The sequence below is a fragment of the Lepisosteus oculatus genome, chromosome 25 (assembly GCF_040954835.1).
Source record: "Lepisosteus oculatus isolate fLepOcu1 chromosome 25, fLepOcu1.hap2, whole genome shotgun sequence".
NCBI lineage: Eukaryota > Metazoa > Chordata > Actinopteri > Semionotiformes > Lepisosteidae > Lepisosteus > Lepisosteus oculatus.
This window is the reverse complement of record NC_090720.1, coordinates 4231118-4256526: the sequence shown is the minus strand read 5'-3', so window position 1 is coordinate 4256526 and position 25409 is coordinate 4231118. Positions and strand designations below refer to the sequence as shown.

Below are 25409 nucleotides of genomic sequence, written 5' to 3'. Positions count from 1 at the left end.
GTTGTGCGCCCTGTGATGGTAAGGGTGTACACTGCCTTGCGCCCGTTACTTGCTGGGATAAGGTCCAGCTCCACCGCTACCCTGAATTGGAAGAAGCAGTTAGAAAATGGATGGATGGATTCAGATTCATGGATTTTTATTCTTGCTGCTGTCCACAGAACGGTTGGTTATGTGGCTAAGCCTTATTCAAAAAACCCTGCTGAAATTGTGGAGGTGGAATTGTGTGCACAGGATCCTGCCTAGAGGTTAGTACCCATTCCAGACAGTTTTAAAACTGCCATTAATCAGTGCCTTTTGATCGCCTAATGTTTTTGCTGAGTGATAAATCCAATATATTCTCCAGCAGTAGTATATTTCCACATTGATTTTTATGATGATGAGCAATTACAATGTTAATGTGGAACACTTTTACAGGTAACCATGTGACCCATTCTGGAATGACTGCCAGAAATCTATTACAGTCGGCTCACTTAATTATGAGCTGATTTATTATTTATCTAAGGCATTATTTATTTATGCTGTATGATGGTGATTACATAGTAAACTTTATACTTTGAAAACCTAGAATTTTAGCTTTTCTTTCCTTTGTGAAGGAAAATAAGGAATCTATTTCAATTCATTTGACGGCGTTACTACCAGCTGCAGTAAGTTTCAGCTTTCTGTTTATCGCATATAGTTTAGGAGTTAATTATATAAAACATAACAATAAAGTAACACGATGATTCATTTTAGAGGAATATGATCAAGAAATGCAGATGCCTTGTGTCATTGAAAATGACCTCAAGACACCCCTTTCTGTTGGATGAGTCAAGCAGGTCTGAACAGGCACTGAAGAATGGGACAGGTACACCTCCTTAGTTCCTGTATTCATTAAAGCAGTAAAACTAGCAATCCTCCAACGAGGTCAGCTACTTTCTCCTCCAGAATTCCAAGCAAACCCCACACACACACTCCTCCTTATCTGTGGTTTTGTGTCCAAATCCCAGAGATTTTCACGCATTTCTTCTCCAGTGCTAGTCCCACATTTGTTTCGTGGCACAAGCAGGAGGCATGCTGAGACCACCCAGCCAGGGGACATTTCATGCCACCTCGCTGTTCATTAGACTGGCACTGATTCCTGAGCTTCAGTTCGCACAGTCTGCCTCCCCCCTCCCCTTCCCAGCCCTCAGCCCTACAGCCTGCTCTTCCTAGGTGGAAACAGGCAGGGCAGCGAGGTGTCTGCCTGTCACATTGACAATGGAGCGAGGAAATTACATTTGGCTGGTTTGTAAAACATTGCCTTTGTGTATGAATCCGTGATGATTTTCACAGTTGGATGGGGCGGCTGTCCTTTTCTTTAATTTTTCGTACTTGAAGTAATTTTCCCTTGAGCTTGTTTTTCGCCTATTGTGGAGCTAAGCAGTGGGATTCTGTTTCTGTGGGAGATTTTTGTCCTTTCTGCAGGTTACAGTCAGCAGCTGAACGACAAGCCCCTCAGCTCATTTCACATGGGGTTGCGTGAGCTTCAATGAATCCTCGCCATCAGAGGTGAAAGGTGACTGTGTTTTCCTGCACCACTGGTCATGATAGGTGACTTGTGCTGTCAATGGGAGTGGGGGGTCAAAGGTCACTCCGTCAGTGAATGCTACGTCTTTTTGTGAGAAAATGAAACTGAAGTCTTCTGTAATGCGTTTGACCAGCAGGAAAAGCCAGCGGGAATATTTATCTTTGTACACTGGTCCCGTTAACTGGAGAAGGTTTGTTTACTGTACTTCAAACCACACTTCATTGGTGCTGCATATTATGAGGGAAACAACTTCCATGTTTGATTGTACCCAATGAGATGAACAAACAGTATAGCTTGACTTGGATCACAAACAGAGAGAAGTGTCAGGAGATTAAAATGCTATGAATTTGATGAATGCACTGCTTTGAGGGATCAGCTGAAATTTTAAAATTACTTGACACACATACTTTGTCAGACCAATATCAGCTGTGAGAACGAAAATGCTGATTTATTGAGCTAGAAAAATTCTAGCATGATGTCATCTTAACACTAGGCAGACACAGTTTGTCTTGGAATATAATTTAATAAGGATCAAATGAAATTCAATATTCACTTATACCTAAGCTTTTTGTGGGAGCACTCTGAAGTGTTGTGGTGTTACAGGAAATGCTGCGCTGTATTTCACTATAGAGCCAAGTGAGGGACCGAGAGAACAAAGCAATGATTTTATTTCACCATCTTACACTGCTAGTACCCAATTAGGCCTCACTGTTTTACTGGTTTTGCTCTTTTCTTGTGGGGCAAGGAGGAGGTTTACAAATAACATAAACTGAGTGGCACTGATGTGGAGTCTGTAAAAATAGTCCACTCAGAACATCACAGTTCCTTTGCAATGGAGAAGTATGAAAGCATCATGGCTTTTGAGGAACAGAGGCTAATAAAAATTCCATTACACTATGCAACACAGCTGTGATGCCTTTGTTTGCTTTGACTCTGCTGCCAAGACTTACTTTACTTACGATGGCATCACCCGGTTCTCATCATCATTAACTGCGACACTCCCGGAAATTTCACTATTTCCACTTTTCCTACTCTCTTCCTTTGACTCTCTTCATACCAAGCAGATGTTAAGAGGAGCCAGCCAAAATCACAGGGGCGAGTCTTACTTTTTCCAGGCACAACACTGACCTTGGCAGTTCACACTGAGCCCCTTTTCCTGCCAGAGAGAGACGATTGAAGGGTACTTTCTCAGCCACTTGTCTGACGAATTTGTAAAAGCACTATTGTTGTTTTTATATCAAATGTCCACAGTAATGACTGATGAAGAAGGAGCATGTCAGGGCAACATTCTAAATGAAATGTATTCTGTAGCCAATATACTCATTAGTTTACTCATTACTAATTATATTATCATCATCATTATTAGTAATGGTAATAGTAGCAGCATTTGAGCAGATTCTTAATTTTCTAGTAATAAATCTGGTCATTTCAGTTTCAATAATTTAAACCACATGGCAAAACTAGCTCTCATCTGAAAGGTCAAGTTGATGAAAGGGACAGCACAGACCCTACCACAGGAAGCGGCCTGGTGCAACAAAGAGGAAAATGGGATTTGTGGATTGAAAGAGGCATCAAATATGATTGTGCATCAAAATAAAGTCTCACAGAAATGTCGAGCCCTCATTTGCCCATGAGCCGACATACAGAAGTGAAATGTTCTTTAAAATCAAATATGTAGAAGACGAAGGGTGTCCTGATTCAGGGTAAACCTTTTTTGAAGAGTTGGGGTATTTTTAGAGGAGACAGCTTTATGCATTGATAAAAGTGTCTTCCCACACTCGATACGCTAATTAGCTCATTCTTTCAGCAGCAGCTCCGAGACGCAACAGATCTGACTGTTCTGGTTTCTGTTTGGCGACTGTCCCTCGCTCAGGTTTTCTAAGCAATGTCAAAATGACAGCAACTTTGTTGTCTGTATTAGTCTGACTTGGCTATGATCCACATACGCTAAAAGGATTATTATACTGGTTGATCATGCTTTACCTTTGTAGTAAGAATAGGGTGAAGTTTTATTTATATTTATCAGCATCCTTCTTCTATTCTGCAGTTTGCACATTCACCAATGGATAATGTATGTGTAACTAACTCAATTGGCACACAAATATAAAATATACTGAGCCCTTAAAGAATGTATTATTTAAAACTGCAAAAAATTTACTTTTGATATTGTCAGGAACACCCCAATCTTTTTACAACAGATGCACTGACTTGTAATTGAATAGAAATGACATAGGTACATTTATTACACTGATTAACATTTGCCATCAACAGGGGATCTGCTGTGAAACTCACAAAGATTAATTGAGGCCAATATAAGCTGAACATGTGTGGTGTTTACTTACACCAGGTTGCAGAAGCTGTCTTGTGGGATTCTGTCCCATTTCATGATAGAGCCTGAGCCATTCGACTGTTCTCTGGCCTCTGAGTTCCAGTTGTCGCACATCATCCCACCTCTTCACACAAATGCTAAACAAGGCTCAAGTCTGGTAATTAGGGCATCTTCAGCCTCACTGTCATTTTTGTATCTTGCAACGAAACCATTGTTTGGCAATCGGCATGAGGACTTCCTGGAAGGGCAGGAGATGATGGTCCCATGATCAGTAGCACCATGCTGTATAGTTTCCAACAAACACTACAAGGGGAGTTTTATAGCATTGTTATAGCCTTGCTCCGAAATTCACACGTGGAATTGTGTTCTGTGTTTCTCTTTCTTTATTTTTATCATTCTTGACATTAACAAGTTGAAATTACTTCATCCCCAGTGCCCTCTTTACCCTCTCACTAATTTAATGTAGTGATTATGCCACAATCAAATTCACTTGAGTGTATCACTTTAAGTCATAAATGATTGATTATTCAGAATAATCCTGCAAATATTTAGTCATTATAAATTAAAACACACATGCATAAATAGTGGTTCATTTCTTTTGATGTTCACTATAGCTGATTTTATATATATATACACCTGACAATTGACTGCCGCTGGAGAATCAATGCAGTGTAGATTGCGGTCTGATAAACAGCGTTCAGTTGGTATATCAGCAACAAAAGCTCTCATTTCTTTAATTTTTCCCAAAGGAAGCAATGGAGAACTGAAGATTCAGCTACTTTGTAGACTTCCACACCTTTTAAAAATGGATTTCTAAAGCCATCCCCATAAAGAGCACTGCTGTAGAGTAGGCTTGCTCCCTCCCGCGTGGCCCACAGATAACGGAGCTGTGATATGATCTGGGATTACATCTGTCTGGCCATTGCGGTGACGCCGTGCAGTGTGTGGCGAAGAGTCAGGTTGCTGCCCCATTGAGAAGGTCAGCATGTCTGTGGACACCTGGGTCGCACCAGCAGGTGGGGGACTCAGTAAAGGGCAGGTCCCCCTGTGCTTGTTCTGCAGGAGTAGTGTCTGTGCATGGCCCCGTTGTGGTATGCTGGGAGGGAATTAACAGTGGGCCTCCACATAGCAGCCATTCTCTATCAACATCCACCCTGTCAGTGGGGTGTGTATGGGTCACTGAAGCAGGGTCAATAGGAATTGATTTTTCTTTTCTTTTCTTTTCGGATGGAGGAGCTAACTCCATTGTGGGTAAGCCACTTTGCAATGAAGGGGAGAGGCTGATCAGGAGTAAAATCTGTGTCTACTTTCTCTGAAATTAAGAACCAGGGAATTGTTCATAGCATGGGACTGCATTGAAAACAGTCTGGACACATGGCCTCACATTAAATCCACACAGCAAAAAAAACAGTGTAAATAAAATGAATGAAAGGTAACACTGTGCCCAGTGCCCAAAATCATTTTACCTCTATTCCACCAAAGCTGTTTGTAATGTGGAGGTATAGGCCTGCATTCAGCAGAGCCTTCTTGGGTGAGAAAAAGGGGTTTACTTTCTCAGATAACAGAGAAGGAAACCAAAACACACAGGTCAGTTTAAAGTAAACTCAATTATTTATCAACAACACATAAATCCTTAGAATTGGCTTTTTCAAATGTCACTATGAAAAATTTTGAAGAAGTTTTTTAATGATTTATGGCTGTTCTTTACTGTAAATCTTTCCATCATATTATAGCTGAAGGACAGATTATGACCGTTTGGTTGAAGCTCATCTGTCTGTGCCACTTGGCACCCCACACATTTTCTCCCTGCGTTGAGCTGCAGACGCAGTGAGGGATAAGAGGATGGGAGATCTAATCTGAGCCAGGCAGACAGTAATCCTCGTTCACTGACCACCTGTAAGCGTGACCAGAGAAGATCACAAGTGGATTCGAAAGTCCTTTAGGGCATTAACAGAGTCAGTACAGGAACACGAAGACAGAGGGCACGGCAAATGGAAATGCTGAAAGCAAGAGGCCATTTTAATGAAGCCACCAGCCCAGCTTTTTTCAAGAAGCAGCTGGATGAGATCCACAGATCAATAAGCTACTAGCTACCAAATAGGCCAGTAACTATTCTTATGATCACGTTTTAAACACAGCCACAATCACTCGACTGGACTTCACGGAACTGCAGGCTGTTATTATGTCAAAAACGCAGAAGCCGAAGTTAATGGCAATACCTTCTCCGCGTACCACGCAGTGCATGAAGATGTATTCGTTCAGGGGGTCGGATCTATGGGGTATGTCACCCACAGGATTGTTAGTCTTTCAGAGGCAGCATAATGAAAATCTGCATTTATCCACTTACTTCTTTAATGCTCTGTGGCAAAGAAGCTCAGAACGGCTTTGCATGTTGGGCCTCCATTGGCAATTCGTTCTGTTTGAGTCAAGAAACAGAAAGCTAACAAGGTCTCTTTTTTATGTTTGCCTACGCTTGTTCATGGTTACCCTCTGCTTATTGCATACAGTATTCAGTAATCTTGGGATTTTTCCAGTTTTACATTTACAACTTGCCACAAGCTAAAAATCTCTTTGTGTGCAGTTTTCACACAGGGAACAGCATGTGAAAAGGTAGAAATGTGTGTGTGTGTTAAACATAAGTTTAAAATCTATTGAAAATACAACAGGAAAACCAGCCCTTCAAATTCACATTTCAGAAGACATTGTCTTTATATACCCAGGAAACTCAGGAAGATCATTTGCATGATTTGCATTGTGGAGTGGTGGGCTGAAACACTCACTGGAAAATGGTAAACCATATCAAATTCTCAGGTCTGAATGGAGAAGGAGAGCACTAAGTCCCTCAGTTTGGAAATATGTGAAAATGAAATAAGGAAGAGAAAAAGAGGTGACAGTCGAGCGCCAGTTCTCTGTCTGAAGAGATAACTGCAGGCAGATTTTCCCTTCCATGTGACGTTTCGTAATTGGGTCATTCAGTAGCCTGCTTGCTAGAGAGGAGTTAAGTGCTCTGTTTGATGTGAATCTTCACAGTTGATGTTGATGTGGGGGCACGGAAACAGGCTCTGTCAGAGCAGATGCACAGGGAATTATGGTCTGAAGCAGGTCAGACAAGCTGTCGACTAAGCCAACCTGAGCTGCGTTGAAATCCGTGTAGCTTAAGCTGGAAGAGAGGGAGGAATGAAAAACACGTGAAAATCACGCGGAGTGAGCCAGACACTTTTCCAAGATGAAACTCGGCCTATGGAAAACAAGCACTTGGTCTTGACATTCTTATCAAAGGTCGTTATTAAAACCTTACTGTAAGCGAAATGTTATGGTATTTTCAGTATTTTCCTGTTCTTATAAATACAGTAAGATATTCCTCTGCAATCTCTTCAGTTTATATATTGCTATTATTATCAATGCACTTTTCTAGGTTTTTATTTAGGTTTAGTTTAGGTTGCAAAACTGAGATTTTCGGGGGTTCCGTATTTTACATTTCTCTTCTCAAGAAGCCAAGCTTTCCTGTCATCAGGTGCAGGTGTTGGCTGACGTTTCACGTAAAATGTCTTCAGCTAATGCCAAGATTCCCTGTGCTGAGAATTGTAAAGTGAATGGAAGGGAGGCCAGAGTTTTCCAAGCAATGCTAGAGTTGGGTGCAACTGAGTTGCCAAAGGTGTCCTCAACTCATTCCAAAGCATATGTCAAAAGGAATGTAGGACCACAAATTGGGTCGAGAAGGTTTGTTGAGTTTTTGGTCATAATCCGTTTTGTTTAGGCCTCTTGGCTGAGGGCAACCTCCTGGCCATTGGACGATGAAGGAGGGATGAAGAAGATGAATTTGAAGGAGAAAAGGGTATTGCATATAGTATACGTAGCTTATACACAAAGTAGGCTCCACAGCCTGTGTCTTCTTTCATTGTGTTTTCTTTCTTCTCTTTTCAGCATGGAATAAACTTATTACTTGTTCCTTTACATGTAGAATGTACATTTGTAAATGTAGGAAATAATGCCAGGAATGATTCTAATTTAGGGCAGATTAGGAGAATTGAAATAGGATGTTGTCATCCCTCTTGTACTTTCATTGCAAACTCTGTTTATTATCATATTATTTCACTAAAATTTTATTAAATGCTTTCACTGTATTTGATAGAGCATTAGGCTTATGCAAAACATTACAGATTTAAATTTATATTACAAATAACTGCAGGTTCCTGACTCAATTTTCAAATACAGAACCAGTGACTGAAAACTATTCTTATTGTGTTTGTTGTGCAGGCACTGCATTACGCCTTTGCAACCATGTACTAGATGGTGGCTTTCAGTTGGCCTGAGCCTTCGTTTTCACGTTCATGTATTGGTTTCGGAATTTGTGATTATAGGTGGGTAGAAGTCTGCATTTAATCTAATCTTAGCCTAATCACGTGCATATGAATTCTTCATGGGATGAGACAGAAGAAATAATCACCAGGCCATCAATAATCCACATGAGTTTAAGGCTTGTCTTTGATATTGCTTACTAAAAAACATTTCCCAACTGACATGCATTGTACACTGTGGTAAGATTTAATTGATTTAATTACAATGTGGAGAGATGTTATATACAAGGAACAGCTAACAGTGTCCTTTTCCCTTTTTCAGTGTGTTTTCTGTAGGAGTCAAATGGAGTTGAGTCCATTGCTCACTGAGGATTTGGAGAAGGACAGAAGCAATGTACTGTATCTCTGTGTTTCGGTTATTGACTGCAGGCTTGAACAATGCAACCTCGATGTTCCCATAGCGACTGTAATATAAAACTGCTCTCAGGTGATTTTTTCCACTTTGTTGCCATTTAAGACACACGTATGTCATCAAGTTAATTTTATGTTATAATAGGAGACATGCATCTACATGTCTTTTTTAAATAGATCTTCTGTACTGTAGTATGTAATTGTCAGTAGTTCAGTCAACTCGACCAAACCAGACAAGAAATATAAAGGGATAATGCACTTAATATTTTGGCATAAATTCACCTAACTGAGGAAATGGCAGTCCCAGCTGAAGACAGTCAGAGCAGTCACAACCCCCAGAAGGAACTATTTGACCAATATTGTGATAGTTCGAATATAGAACTATTGGAATTGGAACGAGTTGGTTCAGCAGCCAATCTTCGCAGGAATGTGAGAATGGAGAAACGAGGAGGTGGACTACAGCATGGTGTGAATGAGAAGACCGCATGATGCAGGCTAGAGTGTTGTTTGATCAAGTAGATTCAATAACACAAGTCAGCAAACAGGTGGCAGTACAACCACCCTAGCCCACTTGAGACTGGAAGTCAAATGGCTGCATAATTGGAGTTCCAGGGATGGTGAATGACATCAGGGGGAAAGCATGGCAGGAGGAGAGGGCTGGTAGATGAAGATGATGACTTCCACAAAACCTTGACTCATTGGGGATTTGGATGTAGTGTTGGCAAGTCCATCTCAGGTTGTGCTGCAGCATACTCATATCACAGAGGAGTTGTTTGCTAAACAGGTGCTGCATACTGGTGCCTTTCTGTGATTTTCACCAGTCATCTTGAAGAAACATGACAGGAAAAATCACATGATCACCTGTGGCCAATTAACTCTTTCATAAGTGAGGTAATTTAGTCAGTAACGGAAGTGTATTACAGTCAGTGGTGAATGAAAATTATGCCAAAAAAACATTGAATCCATTTCCGAAATCTGTAGACTTTGTTTTTCTAAATCAATATCCCAAACCTGTGTGCTTTGGTTTTTCAAAAAAGACATATAAATAAACCAATTTTTAATGAGATTTGTAGAACAGACCAAAAGGGCATGTATACTGACTGGGATTTTATAAAAAAAACACACCAGGTGAAATTTTTTAATCATTTACTAGCAATCAGACTGTACAGTATTGATGAGCACAGGGTCTTCCACATTTTTCTAGTCATGTATTCTTTGTTTCCAGTTAGGTTTCCATTGGTGGTGATGGAGGGGAGTCCCCATTACCTATAAAGCGCTTTGAGCGGAGTGTCCAGAAAAGCGCTATATAAGTGTAAGCAATTATTATTATTATTATTTATTATTAATTAATTCGGAGTTCAGAATCTTTTATTTTCTGTTTTCTTTTATGTTTGTAATGCCTTTCATGATATCTCTGAATTTGGTACAACGAAGGAATGTGTTTGGTAGCTTTTATCTGCCCCAGTTAATAAATATGAAGGAAGAAAGCAGTCCTGCAGTTCAGGTGGGACTCATGTGTTCCACTGGAACACATTGCAGTGCAGATAGTGCTTTGATTACCAAAGTGTAATACAATTTGGCACAATCTTTTGAATGTCACTCAGATAAATGTAGTATGGAATAAGATAGATATTCTGAGTATTGAGGACTGTGGCTATTTACAGTACAGCACTTCACAGTAACAACTAAATTATACTGGCTTATTGGTCCTTCCAAATTCCTGGATACATACAACTTAGAGAGGGAATATAATACTGTTACTACTATAAGAAAACTTTTCTGAAAGGGAACAAGTTTGTTTTAACCAAATTAGATTCATAGATGGCCCCCTGTGGAGTTGCTCAGTAATAAAGACATTCTAGGACAGTTGATGTTTTGAGATTGCGATTCACAAAGTGGATGTGATGATGCAGTCTGGGTTAAATGTTATAACAACAGGGGAATCGGCACTGTAAAATCGAGACACAATGGGAGCCCTTTTATTTTTCCAGGGTGCCTTCTTGACTTCTTTTCTTACATACTACATGCATATGTTAAATGAAAATGAATAAACCTTAATACAATATTCGAAATATGTAAAGTAAAATTGTTCGATTTCTGTTCTCAGCATGTTGAAAAGAAAGAGAAGAGGAGTAAAGAACATGAAATACGTGGTCTGGACAAACAACTTTATTTCTGGTAATGCATCTATACACTGTACATTCAGTCACTGTGGTATATAAGCATAGCTATTTTCAAACATAATCTCATAAAGTCCTTTATTTTACAATATAGTCCGTGTCGTGACAGAGGGAGGAGGGACAAGGGGAGGGAAGTGGAAAAGGCGCAAAAAAAAAGACAAGGTCAAAGGGCAAAATAGATAAATAAGCCAAGCTTTTTTTTCATATATGCGGCATTAATAAACAAGAAAGCATACATTTATCTCTTACATAAAAATAGTTCTAGAACTGTAAAGTTTATATACTATTAGCAGCAGCATAGGGCTAAAAAGATATATGAGGATGAAAAATTATCTGCTGTGTGGTGGTATTTTTTTAAAACTGTCGTGTGACCACTGTTGAGCAAAAGTACGTTTTTCAGCAATTTGTTAAAATGATAAAAAAAAATATGTATAAATGGACTGGTGAATAAAAACAATAAAAAAGGTTCTACAGTGGAATAAAAGCCAAATAATGGGGGAAAGCTATGTTTATGTAGGGAATATTCACTAACGCACTGCAATAATTGTTTCGAAACTTGTTCTCTATGTTAAAACACAACTCATAAAACAAGACAGCTATTGTGTAAGAAAAGAGTTCTTTTTTGAAAAAGTAAACACCATATACAGTTATAATACACTTGTGTAAAATGAAAAAATATTTACATGTGTAAATTTATTTTTTTTCTTTACACTGGCTAGCTTGGTGAAATGTCAGGTAGCAGATATAGCTGTTCTTACTGTAACCTGTTATTGCTGTTTTATTGTCTTCCATTTAGAAAAACGTTTTTTGTGTGTTTAGAAAATAATCATGTAATTGATAACAGAACAAAATATTTTTTTGAAAAGGGGAGAGTAAAGAGCCTATTAACACCTCTTCTCCCTTTCTTCCTCTAAAAAAATGTAAAGGAAACTAAATGTAAGGTTTTCTTTTAGTGTAAATGAACATCTAAAAATACAGCTTGGGTTCTTCTGTGCAACTACAAGGATACAGAAAATTATTTGCACATTATTTGAGACTTTAAATAGCACTGCCTTTGAAAATGGAGAGTCCACATTGAGGTTTGATCTTAATGCCCTCTCACGATGTTTCTTAGCCTGAGATTACGTTTGGTACAGAATATTAGTCTGGTAAAAAAACATCAATTCAAATTACCTGGGCTTCCATATTTCTACACATCTAGCAGTATAGTTCGATATTAATATATTTAAGCCCCTGGAGTGAATAAAATGTACCTGTCATTTTTATCGATCACAATTCATTTTGCTACACATACAGTATAATTGCATCAATCCATTTTCAATATCTGAAACTTTTTTCAGAGATCTTTTGGCTGTACCATAATGTTTTTTTTCTTTCACAAGAACTGTTAATGGAAGTTATACCAGAAGGTAAAGCAACCAATAACTAGTAACAAAGGGGAAAAAAAAAACTTTGTACAGCCTAGGAGGGAAAAAAAGGTGGTTTTGTCAAAATCTGTTTTGTTGTTAAGTTGCACAGAGGAGCCCAGTAAATACCGAGATAGAGACAGCCAGTAGAAGATGCCACTTGATCTACAAAACCATTTACATGGGAAAGTAGGCGTCACTCAGACAATCCTAGTACATCCGAGGCATCTTAGAGGCTAGAAACGCAAAAAACCCCAAACAAATTAAAGGAAAACAGAAACTTCTGACAACTTCATTTTCCCTATTCTGGAAACCTTATGCCAAATTCCAGGCACTTGAGGTTGTCCAGCATTGTATTTGAACATTAAGCTATTATATATATGCATATATATAAAAAATAATAAAATATGTATTTTTTGTCTGAAACGTAACATTAATGAGGTTTAGTTTCCTTTAAAAAAATGAAAATTGTTTGAAATACAGATTTTTTTAAAAAGACAAATTTGCTTTATATTGCATAACACAATAAAACCCTTTACATATACAGTATTAATGCCCAATAATGAATATACGTATGGCAGAGTTTTCGTAAATTTCATGCATGTGAAAAAATATATATACAGAAGAGTTTGCTACTAAAAACAAACATACAGACAAGCAAGAAAAATGTCCCCACAAGAAAAAAAAAACAGTAAAAACACAACAAACATTCTGACTGTGTTGTACCCGCAGTGGATCTGGAGCATTTGGAAATACATATAAATAACCAATCAGACTTTTACAACCAAATCTGTAGGTCATGTGTTCTGTCACATTTAATGTTTATTTAATGCTTTTCCCTTCCTGTTTCTTACTGTGCTGCAGTAATGCATTTCATTGTGTAAAATAAACTTACTTCTTGGAAATAGTAGAATTTTAGGAAAGACAGGTACCCAGTATTGAACATCTATTGTCCTGGGTTTTCAGGCTTTGCACCTTTTATAGCTAAGAAAATGCTGCAATAAAATGAACCATTTCTTTTGCAAATATTCCAAAATGTGATTTTAAATGATAAAAAAAAAAATCAAACACAAAAAGCTTCAATTACAAAACCAAATCTTCAACTGATTTCCAGAAGCAGCCCACAAGTTTATGTGCAGACAACTGTCTAAGCAAGCAAACATATAGACACCTTTTTTTGTGTTTTTATTTACAATATTTAGCCTTTAACATGTAATTACACGGCATTTAAATGAGACATACTGATGAAGAAAAGCTTTTTTCATTTTTTGTTTTTCTAAAAAGCACATTTTTTTCTTGAAAAGAAAGGCAAAGGACAAGAGTGGGAGTAAAATGCAGTATACAGTATTTTGGACAAAGTGCGATTCATTACTGTAAAGTTTTAAGAAATTATACATAATATCAGAATTAAAAACATCATTTGCGTGGTTCTTAATAAAGGCTTGGCTTCCAGCCCCACAATTATTGTATTTAAAAATGGCCTTTTAACTTTTAACAGCAGCAAGGTATGTAAAGATTTTAGTATTCAAAAGAAAAACATTAAATGTAGTCATGCGTATTCTAGCACTGATTTCTTTTCAACAGAAATAAATTGATAAATACTGTATACAAAAAAGCATTTGTAAAGAAGGTACACTGACAAATTTCAGAATGAGTCCTATATGTTTTTGCTTCTTACACACAAACACACACAGGTGAAAATCTGTGTGGGTGTGTATTTATGAGAGTAAATTCTGCATGTAATCTTTTGGACATCCTGCAGACCATATCCCACTGAAGTGCTCATTTGTTTAAAGGGGGCCCTGAACACGATAACTGATTTTTTCCCCAAAATAAGAATGCTAGGCCATTTCTAAAACTCTTCAGAAAGTAAAGCCAGACAGCTGCAGTTCTCCCTTCTGTTTCTGGTGTAAACCTCATGTTTGTATATTTTTTTAATAACAAGAAAAAAATCCTTTTATCCAATGTCAATGTTGGATTCTTCTCTTCGAACCAAGAGTTGGAAAATGGTGGCATTGCTGGGAGTTTGCCTTGCTTGTCAAGTGTTTTTTTTTTTGAGGCTCTGTCAACACAAACGAACAACGAAAAAATGTCTTTTCTATATATATATAAACTCAAGTCTCTGATGCAGTCTCTTAAATAGCTTATTACAAAATTAAATCCTCAAAATGTTCAGAAAAAAACAAACAAACAACGACGAAGAAAAGAACCAGCACTGAAGGCCCTCTTAAAAAGTCTCAGCCATGTTGTCTTGTGCCTGTGACTCCTGTTTTACTGCTTCACTTCTTACACTGTGCTCCACGGGGGGCGTTTGAATTTCTTTTCATGTTATTATTGTAATTAGTTATTCATAGAAAAGTCTGTATCCAAAATTTTTTTTTTTTCAGTGAAAATAGGCACAACAAACTTCTTGTGCTATATATAACATTTTCGTGCCATGGATTTAACTTTGTCATTTTTAATTAGAGGCGCGTCTCAGTGCTTATGTTAGTAACATGTTTCCTCCTGGTACTGTACATGTACAAGTCTCAATATTACTTTTCTGTGTGCGGTGATGCACACGTGCGTATGCACATTTTGAATATATGTTTATGCTTTGAATATCATATTAAACTGCGTTTTCTTGTCTGTCTTCCGGTTTTAGTTTTCCAAGTCCTTTGCTGCCGTCTCCTTGCTCCCCACTTTGGGCCACAGTTGTTCCTGCAGCTCCTTGACCACTTTCTCCAAATGCTCCCTGGCCTCGCGCTCGTGGAGGAGGTCCGCTCTCAGCTGCTCTCTGTCCGCCTCCGCGTGCTGGAGCTTCATCTGCAGGTCTTCAATCTGAAGGGAGAACAGGGGGTTTCAATCTCACGCTGCAGGTGATGCTAAAATGGTGCTGGCTCTCTCTTGTGCCCGTCGTGCCATTAGAGATAAAGTATGTGCACAAACACACCCTCACCCACCCCCTACCTCCATGATCTTTGAAGTCCCCTTTGTGAAAGTTACATTGCTGGTGTAAAAACCCACTCACCCCATCAGCTGCTGTCTTAGTGGCCCAAATGCACTAAACTTTAACTCGACTGCACACTGCCATCAGCTAAAGGGAAATATCCTACTGTGCGGTATCCACAAAAAAAAAATAAGACCAGCATGCTCACAGAGCCTGAGTCCTTTTTTTGAGAGTCTATTTTCCAATTCAAGAAAATGGTCTAAGGCTTAGTAAACACTGGTTTTGAGGCCCAATTAATCCAAATATTACGACATTCATTTCCCCAATTCAATTCAACTTCAGTTTTCAGAAAGGGGAACTCTCAGAGCTGTCCCAAACGAGGTTTAAAAGTTGGCGTTTTCTTCGCTTTCATGTACAGGAACAAAAAAGGTTTAACTTTTATTACTGCCACCTGCGCTGTGACCTTTGGGACTGCCAAATCTTTTTTGAACAGCAAGTTCAGGGATTGGGGCTAGACAGGCGCTCGGCTCGGGGCGAGCGCCTGTGTTGTAATGCGCGGGAGCCCTGTGCGTGTGTAAATATTCTGTTCTTGGGCAGGGTTTAGGAGCGCTCTGTCGCAGGTGAGAGTGAGTGGCTCTCCGCCGCCGCAGACGTGAGTGCTCCTTCGCAACCTAGTGCCGCCTTTGCTGAGTCAGTCTCCCGCTGGGAGCTGAAATGGGCTTTCACTGAAAGTGCTTCTCTGTGAAAGGGCCCTCCAGCAGCCTGTGCGCAAGGGTTGTTGTGGTGACAGCCGGCGCGCGGGAATGATACCGAGGCTGCTGGCAGGAGGAGTGTGCCAGATCCTCCGCAGACGGGTGAGAATGAGAGGGTGGAAGGACACAGCAAACATGAGGGGCGGGGGGGAGGTGGGGGTGAGAGCGAGAGAATGAGAGGAGACAGACTACTTGCGCTCATCCAACTCAGGCAGTATCACTATGAATGGCAGGGTGTGTGTTCACAGTCCTGCTGTGTTACAAATGACTTTGTTCAGAATGACAGTTGAGGTCCATCTCAATAGTGATGTACTTATATGGAATTTTCTAGCACAGACCCTATCAGACAGTTCACATATTATAAATATACCCTTCATAAACATGATTTCATTACTTAAATGTAAGCAGATATGTAACTATAAAAATGCTAAGGGCTCGAATGCTAAGGGCTTATAGTGAACATTTGATGATTAATACTGTGTTTAGTTAGTGTAGATGCTGTAAAAATATTGTAAAATATTGGACAATGACTGGGTATTTTTTTTTAACCAAATTCGTTTTAAAGCAAACTTTTAAAGCAAATTCATCTAGAAACACAGGGACTGCGATCGCTCAAGAATATGTGAGTGTGACTTGCTTGTACTTGGAAGATGTAGCTGAAACACTTGTCTCACTCGCCTTTCCGTCTGTCTGCCACCTGTCTGGGAGACCAAGTTAGCGACACACCCAGCGTGCGGTTCCCTCTTGGCTCTTGTTTTGTCTCGTCTGCTCTTATCAGTAAGGCTTCCCATGATGCATACAAGGAAGTCAACTTCACTTCCTGTTTCCTCTTTAGGTTGCTGTTATCGCACATCAGTGTTCTAAAGGCGACACCCTTTACTTCTTTCCAAAATTGAAGGGAAAAAAAGCAACTGGCTAAGAAATGAAAGATTCTTGAAATGTGTTATTTTGGGGGAAAAAAAGGTAGCACATTCTCCTTTGAGAACAAAATGAGAAGAGCAAATCCATCGATTCCTTCATCCATTTTTAAAACAGCACTTAAGTAAAGGGTCAGCTCTGTTGCAACACTTGGAAGCCTTGGTGTATTTTATAGAACACTCTACATCTGTTTCCTTTTCATGTTTACAAAATCCAAGTTAACATGGCAAAGAACAATCGGATATGGAAAGTCTCCTTTTGTAAAATTTTAAATGTTTATTTGTAAAAAAAATTATTTCTCCTGGGGGCACAATTTGCTGTAAAGGCCTTGAGGTTTCAAGCCTGGACACCTGCCGTTTGGAAATACTGCGAGTGTGTGTGCGTGTGCAGTTAGAAGCACCTTTCACACCAATCTCACAGTGCACCAGCAGAGCAGGGGCCTTGCCAGCGGTCACTGTCTCCGTTTGTAAGTGTAGTTCTCACCTGTGCTGAGTATTTTGCCCGCAGTCTTCCGGCCTCACAGCCCTTGTCGCACACCCTCAGCTGCCTGGCCTGCTCCAGCTCCCTCTTCAGACGTATCCGTGACTCATTCGCCTCCTTCATTTTCTTCTCGTTCTCCGCGCGCAGTCGCTCGATCTCTTTCCTCAGGTTGCGCTTCGCCTCGGTGGCCTCTCTCAGCTTCTCCTTCTTGGCCACCCTCAGAAACTCCAGCTCCTGCAGGGGGAGGGCAGAGCGAGAATGAAGTCACCTCGTATCTGCGGTTGTTTTGTTTTGCAGAGAGAGGTGCTTTGAAATAGTCACCAAAGGTGTCAAAACACACGTCCAGTTTCGAGATATGCCCAATTTGAAAAAGATACATTTATGGTTGTGTTGAGATGAATTGATGTGTAGAACAGTTAAGGTGTCAACGTTTCTTTGCAGTAATACCCCAGCTATTCTGAAATGAGGTATTCTCATTTCAAGGTTGCTCACAGAAAGAAATTCAATAGAAATTTGTGGCTATTCCTTTTACTCTTATATATATCCTATGGTTTAACAGTAAACACCAAAGAGTTAAAAATCTTCTAGAAATTGACACCGAGACCAGAAGTTGGGCTTCCTTCCCTCCTGAAACCAACCAGCTAACAGCTTGTTTCTTTGTGGTAACACCCTTGGCCTGCTCATGGGAAATCCTTTAACAGGACAAGAGCTTCTGTTGACTACCACAGTTTCACAGCACCGTCTTCAACTGAACAATAAGGCACTTGGCCTTTTTTTTTTTCTGGCAGGCGTGTCATCTTGTGGGTGAACACTAGTTTGAAGTGTTCTTCTTTTTAGCTTACAGAGGCAGCCAGCTGCCCAAAGCTAACTGTAACCTTTCACCTCTTCCCCAGCCACAGCTTTTCACTGTATTGTACTCTTTCAAATTAACTGGAACTCTAAGAGGTAATAGCCACCAATCCCTTGCACATCCTTAATATGTATTGGGGTGCATTTTAAATACCCTGGTGCTTGCAAGTTCTAAGTCACATAGCAGATCAGCTTATTAAAAAAAAGCTTTAACCTGGTGCTGAAAAGTAACCCATAATCACGCACCTGGTGTCTATATTGCAAGAACTGTAAACAAGTGTTATAATCAAACAGAGCACAGGCCTGCTTTAGGCCTCCATTGGAAATATACTGTGTGTAAACACACGCAACAGATGTGGGCCTGACCTGCTGGAGACTGCGCTTGGCCTGCAGAGCAGAGCCCAGTTTCTCCTCCTGCTTCACCCTCATCTTCACTATCTCGTGCAGGAACTTTTCCTTGGCCTCCTTGGAATCCAGTCCGCTGTCCAGGGCCTGCCTCAGCGACTCCAGCTCCGACTCCAGGCCCGAGCAGTGGGCCTCGCTCAGCGGGCCTTGGCCCTCAAAGGCCAGCACCACCGAGGCCGGCGCCTGCATCCCCGGGGAGCTCAGATCCTTGGCTGAACTCGAAGAGGTGAAGGAAGGGGACGAGAGGGAGGACAGGGAGGAGGTGACTGCCGAAGGCAGAGAGGAAAAAAAGAAACAAAGTTATGGCAAAGTCCTGGGGTGAAAAATTGAGGAAATACATTATATATGTATGCTGTGTTGACTCTAAGGATGTAACAAAACTACTTGTAACTGGAATAGCGTTCTTTCATTGTTGGTAAAGATTTTATGCTTCTGTGATTTTAACTCTAGATGAACTCCCAAAGAAAAGATTGTATCTCTCATCAGCCATGAATGAAATGTGTGTGTCTCCTGCCAATACATTTTACAGTCCCGGTACTTTCTGACAGACATTCTACTCGAATGTTCGAAGGAAAAATGGCCTACCATTAAGTTTTCTTAAACATCTGCTGGCCAAGGCATGTTTGAGTCAAACAAAGTGGTGCAGGAATGAATCATGACAGAACTAAAGAGGCTAAAGCTACCCAGTTGTGATCAGTGTGGCCTAGACTGAAAACTCCAGTCTGGGTTGAGAGCAGGGATGTCTAGAGGACCTGAAGGGCACTTACATTCCTCACGGCTCTCCACCTCGATTTCACCCTCGGAGTCTTTGTCTTCCTGAGGGGCAGTGCTCGCTGGGGCAGGGGGGCAGGGCAGCTCCGCTGCCTGGTGGCTCTCATCAGTCAGCCTTCTCTTCCGTGGTCTGGAGTTGCCGTTGTCACTGGGGGCATCGCTGCCATTGGCATGGGAGACATTAGGTGTGGACGGGGAATGCTGCCCTACTTTCTGATGAGGCAGAGGGGTCAGGGCCACATTTGGTGCCACTGAGCTCTCTATACTTTTGTAATTGTAAAAGCTGTGTAAGAAAAAGAGACATTTCAGTGTTAGAGGATGGGAAAACAAACGAGGTGCCATTAATCTTCTACCGAGCAGAGGTCTGAAAACAGGTATGTGGTTTCTTTAAAGACATAAGAGAATGTCATTTTCTATGTATAACTGATAAGAAATTGTTAAACCACACTATATGAAAAAAAAGTTCACCCCACAACACAGTGCTAACTAGCACATTTACATCATTTTATACCATGGCCCAAATATATATGTGCAATACAGTCAGCTGTTAGAATGTCTGAATTTCTCAACATCTCAAAGATCTGCTTCTTAGAACCTAGGAGAGTCTGTCAGTGAAAGCTAAATAAAAAACAAGCAAAGATGCCAAAAAGCTGTTATCTCATAAAATGTATTTTCCCCCTTGTACATCTATTTTTCTGGCAAACACTAGAGAAACTTAAAATAAAATTCTGTCTAAAAAGAGATTTATTTTTTCCGAAAAAAAGTTTCAATTTATCTTCTCAGTGACCTTCCAAGAGACAGCCATATGTTAGCCTCTCCCGGTAAACAACTTTCTTAAGCATGCAAATATTAGACTCTCTTTCACTTTTTAATTGATCTTCAGTTAGTTGCAAGGGTCTATTACTTTTTTAAAGAGAGATGGGAGTATTCTCTATTCATCACAAGAAAAGGTTTGTAAATAGACTGACAATTGCTTGTGATCTGGGGACAAATCAAACATGACTTGCGTAAGGTAAAGTAACAAGTGTTGGTCCAAAGGAATGTTGCATTGTGGTTGTGTCTGGCATGAGAAAGGTTGGACCTAGGCTGACTTTTGACTCCCTCTGATGTTCCAGACCTCAGGATTCTGCACTCTCTTCTCAGGTTCTGTTCCCAGTTAGGGAAAACCTTTCTGTTCTTACTAAAATGCTGTGGGAGTCTGGGACACGACTGCCCAGCCATGCGGTTAAAGCTACAGTATATGAACTGAATGGCCTCATCCTTCCTTATGTTCTTAAAGGACACTTCAACAAATGAGCCCAACAAGTTCATTTTTTTGGAATACAAGAGCTAATGGATGAGTAACACAGTGTAGGAAGATTATTCAAACAGTGCCTCAGGTCTACAGTATTGACTATCTGGCTTTCCTAGACCCAGACGTATGTGTGGGTTCACTTCACACTAAATCCTGAAAGTCGGCTCCTTGCTGGGTTGACAGAGTTCACCTACCGCCTTTGCATGCTGAAGCTATAGACATCAGTCTCTCTAACACTGCTGGCTTGGAGATCGGCTTGGAAGCTGCCTACACTATACTCCATGGGAATGAATACAGATATGAAGGTGTGTGTTTCAAACCTATTTCAATGAACTTGCTAGAAAAATAAGCACAGAAAACAATTTTTTGTGAAATTTTATTTCTTGTGATATGAAGGCTAAAACGGATGATAATATTTATATTTTCACCCGATGGTCGACTTATGGACTGGAGTTTATGGACATTGCTCTGAACGTGTCCTACCATTTACCCCTTTTGTAAACCTACATTTTGCTTTCCATCTTCTTTATAGGGTTTGCCTACAGCATGTCTGCTCTCCCTCACCTGTCACGGAGCACAGCTGGAAGGTGTGCAGAGGTTTCCTTCTCGCTGGAGGAAATGGTTGGGGACCAAGGCCGGAAGGCAGACGGGCGCTGCCTGGGGTGGATACAGCTGAGACTCTGATGTAGAGAAAAGAGAGCAGAGACGTTGGCACTCTCTCTACTTTGTGCTAAGGACGCCATTTTAAAATTTAACAAATCAAAACGATTATTTAAGATTCACATTTACCTCCTTTCTGAAACTTGTTTCACATTGGTGCTTCAGTGGGCTAGCCTTAACATACAGATTTCCTGCTCATCAAGTCATATTTTCTTATTCGTATTGCAAGAACATCCTATTTTTCCCCCAAAGGAATGCATCTTACCAGTAAACCAGGAGTTAAAATGTTGTCTTAAAAACAGAATATTGCACCAAAGATGTGAAGCCCTACATTAGAAAAGGATGCCAAATTCTGACCAAGGTGTCATTTGAGAGCTACTGCCATTGAATATTAGAAACTCAAAAAACACTGTTCATTCCACTGATCCAAAATTAGCTGTGGCGATCTTCAATTTGATGCAGAGAGTACGTCATGACATGAGTTGGCTAAGGAGAGCGAGAAAACACAACTAGGTCTTTTGTTTGAATGCTTTACCTTATTTGCAGAAGAGGAGAGAGACCGTAGCCAGTCAGGGTGTTTTTCCTTATCAGTTGAAGGTGACTGAGAGGTGGGATCTTCATGCTTGGATTTCTTGGCTGGAATCGCATCACAAGACTGAAAGAAAAAAAAAAGATCTGTATGTTGGCAAAGGAAAAAACATGTATAGATTAAAAAGTGACAATTATGTTGCTAATTGAAAAATTGATTAAATAAAATGTTAAGTTAAATATACTTTGGAATATAAATGGTTTCTAATTAAAATGGCAAAAGTACCAAGCTTGTTTCCCATATCTGCATCTGAAGACAAGCCTTAATCAATGCAAAGTCTTACAGCTCAGCTTCCTGGCAGTGCTGCCAGTCTCAAAATGTCACTGAATTAAATATGAACCCATAACTGTCTGACGCCCCCTTTCAATTATCTATGTAAAATAGCTGAGTATAAATAGGAAGCAAATCTAAGATAACTGCTGAGACAGGTATATGGAAGACATCCAATTACTAAATTTGTCAGCGCTAACCTCAAAATGAAGTTAGTGGAGGTGGAGAGGGACAAATAGGGGACATATCTTCCTCTATTGTCCCAGCAGTGATATGGAAGCCTGCCAACCGACACTCCCATTTATACTCCAGACACGCAGCCTGAAGTCTTCAGCATTTCCCACACCTACTCCAGCTCTGACACTTCCAGTTAATAGGTCAGCTGTAGTGCTTTAGACTTGCCTGACTGTCATTTCTGAAAAGACTCTGCTTAAATCTGCTGAGAACAAACCAAATGGCTTGTGTCAGAGACTTTGCCAGCAGCAAGAAAGACACGAGTCTGGTGTGCTAAGGAACCAGGCAATGAGAGGAGGCACGTGTGAATTGGGGGACAAAGAATCAAACCAGTGCCCCAGTAAGAGGTACATCAAGCTGGAAACAAGACTGCACTTTGAAACGAAAGATTCAGGCCCACCAAAAACCATTTCAAAAACCGGCACTTTCAACACTCCTGTTTAAACAAAGGGACATGGCTCTGGGGCGATGTACAAGCCTGCTTTTCTCATGCAGCAGTCAACAATTTCCTACTGCAGCACAATTTGGCTGCGCTGCTGATTGCTGATAAAACAGGGCCTTGCAGCTTACAGTACATCAATGCATACACGGCTGTGTTAGACACTGCTGTAAAATGCAACACATTTCAACTGCTTCTCAAAAGAGAAGAAAAACAAGCGATGATAAAACTGACATGATTTCTTCTGTGGGTCCACACTGGCAGGACCTTTCTATAAGACAAGAGGGGATTTGTTGTACATTGTTTATCGCTGCTAGTATTTGGATGACTTCAGTATCTGCAGCTGTGTCTGTCGACAGACACGGGATTCAGTCTTCTTTTTCTCTTTTTTTGGCCTCGAAATGCTCGTCAGACATTTAAAGAGATATAAACCTTCTATTTTTTTTTAGAAGTTCAACTAGACTTATTTTTTTAGAAATTGTTCATTTTGCCCTTTAAAAATAAACCCATTTCAGAGCAAATCACTTGCTGGATGCTGTAGGAATGTAACTATATCTTGAAAAAAGTTTGCACTTAAGTGCAGAGGCAATAGTTATTAGAAGAGCTATTAAATGTTATTCTGTCCTATTGCAAGAAAGTCCTACTTTAATAGATAGCAGAAATATATACAATATATCAGTACATGACTATGATTAGACTAGTTTGCAATGGTACTAGGATTGAGGCCTATGGAGCTGATCTCTCTAAGGACTTGAACTGAATTGTGACTATAGAACATAACACATTTAGACACACCCCTTGTCTGCTATTTTAGTGAAGGGTTCCCCTTCGGAATTCCAAATACTAGAGCAGGAATGTGACTCAAATAGTATGGCAAATGTTCCTGTTTTAATATTCCTTTTCTCATGCACTAAAATATATCAACAGCATGTCAGTGAACGTGACTGGAGGTGCTGTGTTATTTTGACAGATGCCAGTGTCTGGATTTCATGCGACTTTGGGAGACCAGACTGGGTATAACAGGTTAACTCAATCCCCAGTCTCTGGCACAGGGCTGGTGACTGCAGCAGGATGGTATTTGGCAAGTTCCTGCTGACATCCCCAGTCTGTCCACTCTTGGGGCAGAGGGAATAAGAGTGTGTGTGTGTGTGTTCTGAGGGGGGAGGATTTGGAATCAAGCAGAAGAGCTGCAACAGGTGGTAACATGCTCTGAGGGAAAACCAGCTCTCTCCCCCTGCCCCCCTTCCCCACTCTGAACCATTACCTCGTCTGCAAGCAGTGCATTTTGTTTAGGCAGGGAGCACAGACGACCATTTTGGGACCTAAATCACATGCTACTATAATAGGACTTGTACTCTGCAGGGCAAAGTGTAAAGACAAACACTACCGGCCTAGAAAGGAGATTTAGCACACCATTACAGCATTGACACATTTAAAGAGATATCGATTTCATTTAATCGTTCACAGAAAGAACACAGAATGAATTCTGCAGCAATAGTTTATAGTCCCGTATCTTTAGGAGTCTGGCCACTAAAAGTAAAGAGCTAGTCTTGAGTCTGTCAGTACAGAACATCACAATCGGTTGCTGTTGGTTGTCAGCAGGAACAGATTAGATAGTGAGCTTATACCAGGGGCACAAGGTTATAGCTTTCAATCTGGCAAATCCTGCACTAATCGTGGATCGAGGGCCCATGGGTTAAAACACCCCAGCAGCAATTGAATGATTTTAAGGGGTGATCATGCCTGCCCTTTCTTGTCGGTTGCATGACAGATCTGATTTACATGGTTGTTAAAACAGCGGGATTTCAAGTGAACACCATCCTTACCTTGAACATGGTTATTACAATTTAACCCCATGCTGGTCTATTCTTTCCACTATGTTCCCAGAAACTGAAAACAAAGGCAAGAGCTACTACCTTAACAGCTCCTCGAAGATGAAGCCTGACCAATGCAATACTCTTAGGAAAGAGCAATGTAGTTCATGTGTAAGCAGCAGGGTAGACTAGAAGGGAAGGTTATTTTCCAATGAAAGCCCACGCAACAAGGTGTGCAAATGATTACAAGGCCACGGCTCATTGGTTGAGTTAGCACCGCATGCATGCTTCAATATGGGACATGCTGATGAGCAAAGTGTGCAATATGTGCAAAAGAGGCCAAACCCTGGACAAGCGCCAGGCAGACTCCATGGGGCCACTGGGAATGGCGCAAGAGGGGGAAGTAACATTTTTGGCTTGAATTTAAGTTAATGGAAGCAACTCATGGTGACAGTTAAGGTGAATCATTGAACAAATTTTAGAATCCCCAGTACTGCTGTACAGTAAGTGGTGAATCATAGATAGTTGTGTGTCTGTTGTCTGGGAGTTTTAAAAAAGGATACAGGGGAGTCAGTTCTGAGACTGTGGGAGGTACTAACCAAGCCTAAGGAGTAGGGACTGAAAGGTCAAAGGTCTTTGGCAGAATCACTAAAGATTCATGAAACCTTAATCATGTGCTTCACAGTGCTGTAATAAAGGCTCTGCCTATTACGACAAAATCCGGAAATTGCTGCAGAACACTTCAAAGAATTAACTCCCACGTTCCAGCCTCATAAGCACCCTGTGCTTTTTGTGCCACAGATAGGACGTTACGCCCTAAGATAAGCTTTTCTTT

At 40.5% G+C, this 25409-nt stretch overlaps 2 protein-coding genes across 3 annotated transcripts in view; one reads left to right on the top strand and one right to left on the bottom strand.

The window, feature by feature from the left end:
* The window catches only part of LOC107075574 (MORN repeat-containing protein 1), a 165296-nt gene extending 154534 nt beyond the window's left edge, over positions 1 to 10762 (top strand). Inside the window, exons 18-22 of one of the 2 annotated variants that reach the window (XR_001477079.2) lie at positions 7633 to 7710; positions 8133 to 8236; positions 8496 to 8660; positions 9810 to 9896; positions 10692 to 10762. The gene's annotated coding sequence lies outside the window, so the exon portion shown is untranslated. The remainder of the gene's footprint in view (positions 1 to 7632; positions 7711 to 8132; positions 8237 to 8495; positions 8661 to 9809; positions 9897 to 10691) is intronic. The other variant, XR_011183659.1, reaches the window with a different exon arrangement.
* Positions 10739 to 25409, bottom strand: part of skia (v-ski avian sarcoma viral oncogene homolog a) — a 91045-nt gene continuing 76374 nt past the window's right edge. Inside the window, exons 2-7 of the mRNA XM_006642063.3 lie at positions 21764 to 21883; positions 21133 to 21248; positions 19271 to 19557; positions 18465 to 18769; positions 17253 to 17483; positions 10739 to 14990 (exon numbers count right to left, since the gene is read on the bottom strand). Coding sequence (XP_006642126.1) covers positions 14811 to 14990; positions 17253 to 17483; positions 18465 to 18769; positions 19271 to 19557; positions 21133 to 21248; positions 21764 to 21883 — 1239 coding nt within the window. The 3' untranslated portion in view covers positions 10739 to 14810. The remainder of the gene's footprint in view (positions 14991 to 17252; positions 17484 to 18464; positions 18770 to 19270; positions 19558 to 21132; positions 21249 to 21763; positions 21884 to 25409) is intronic.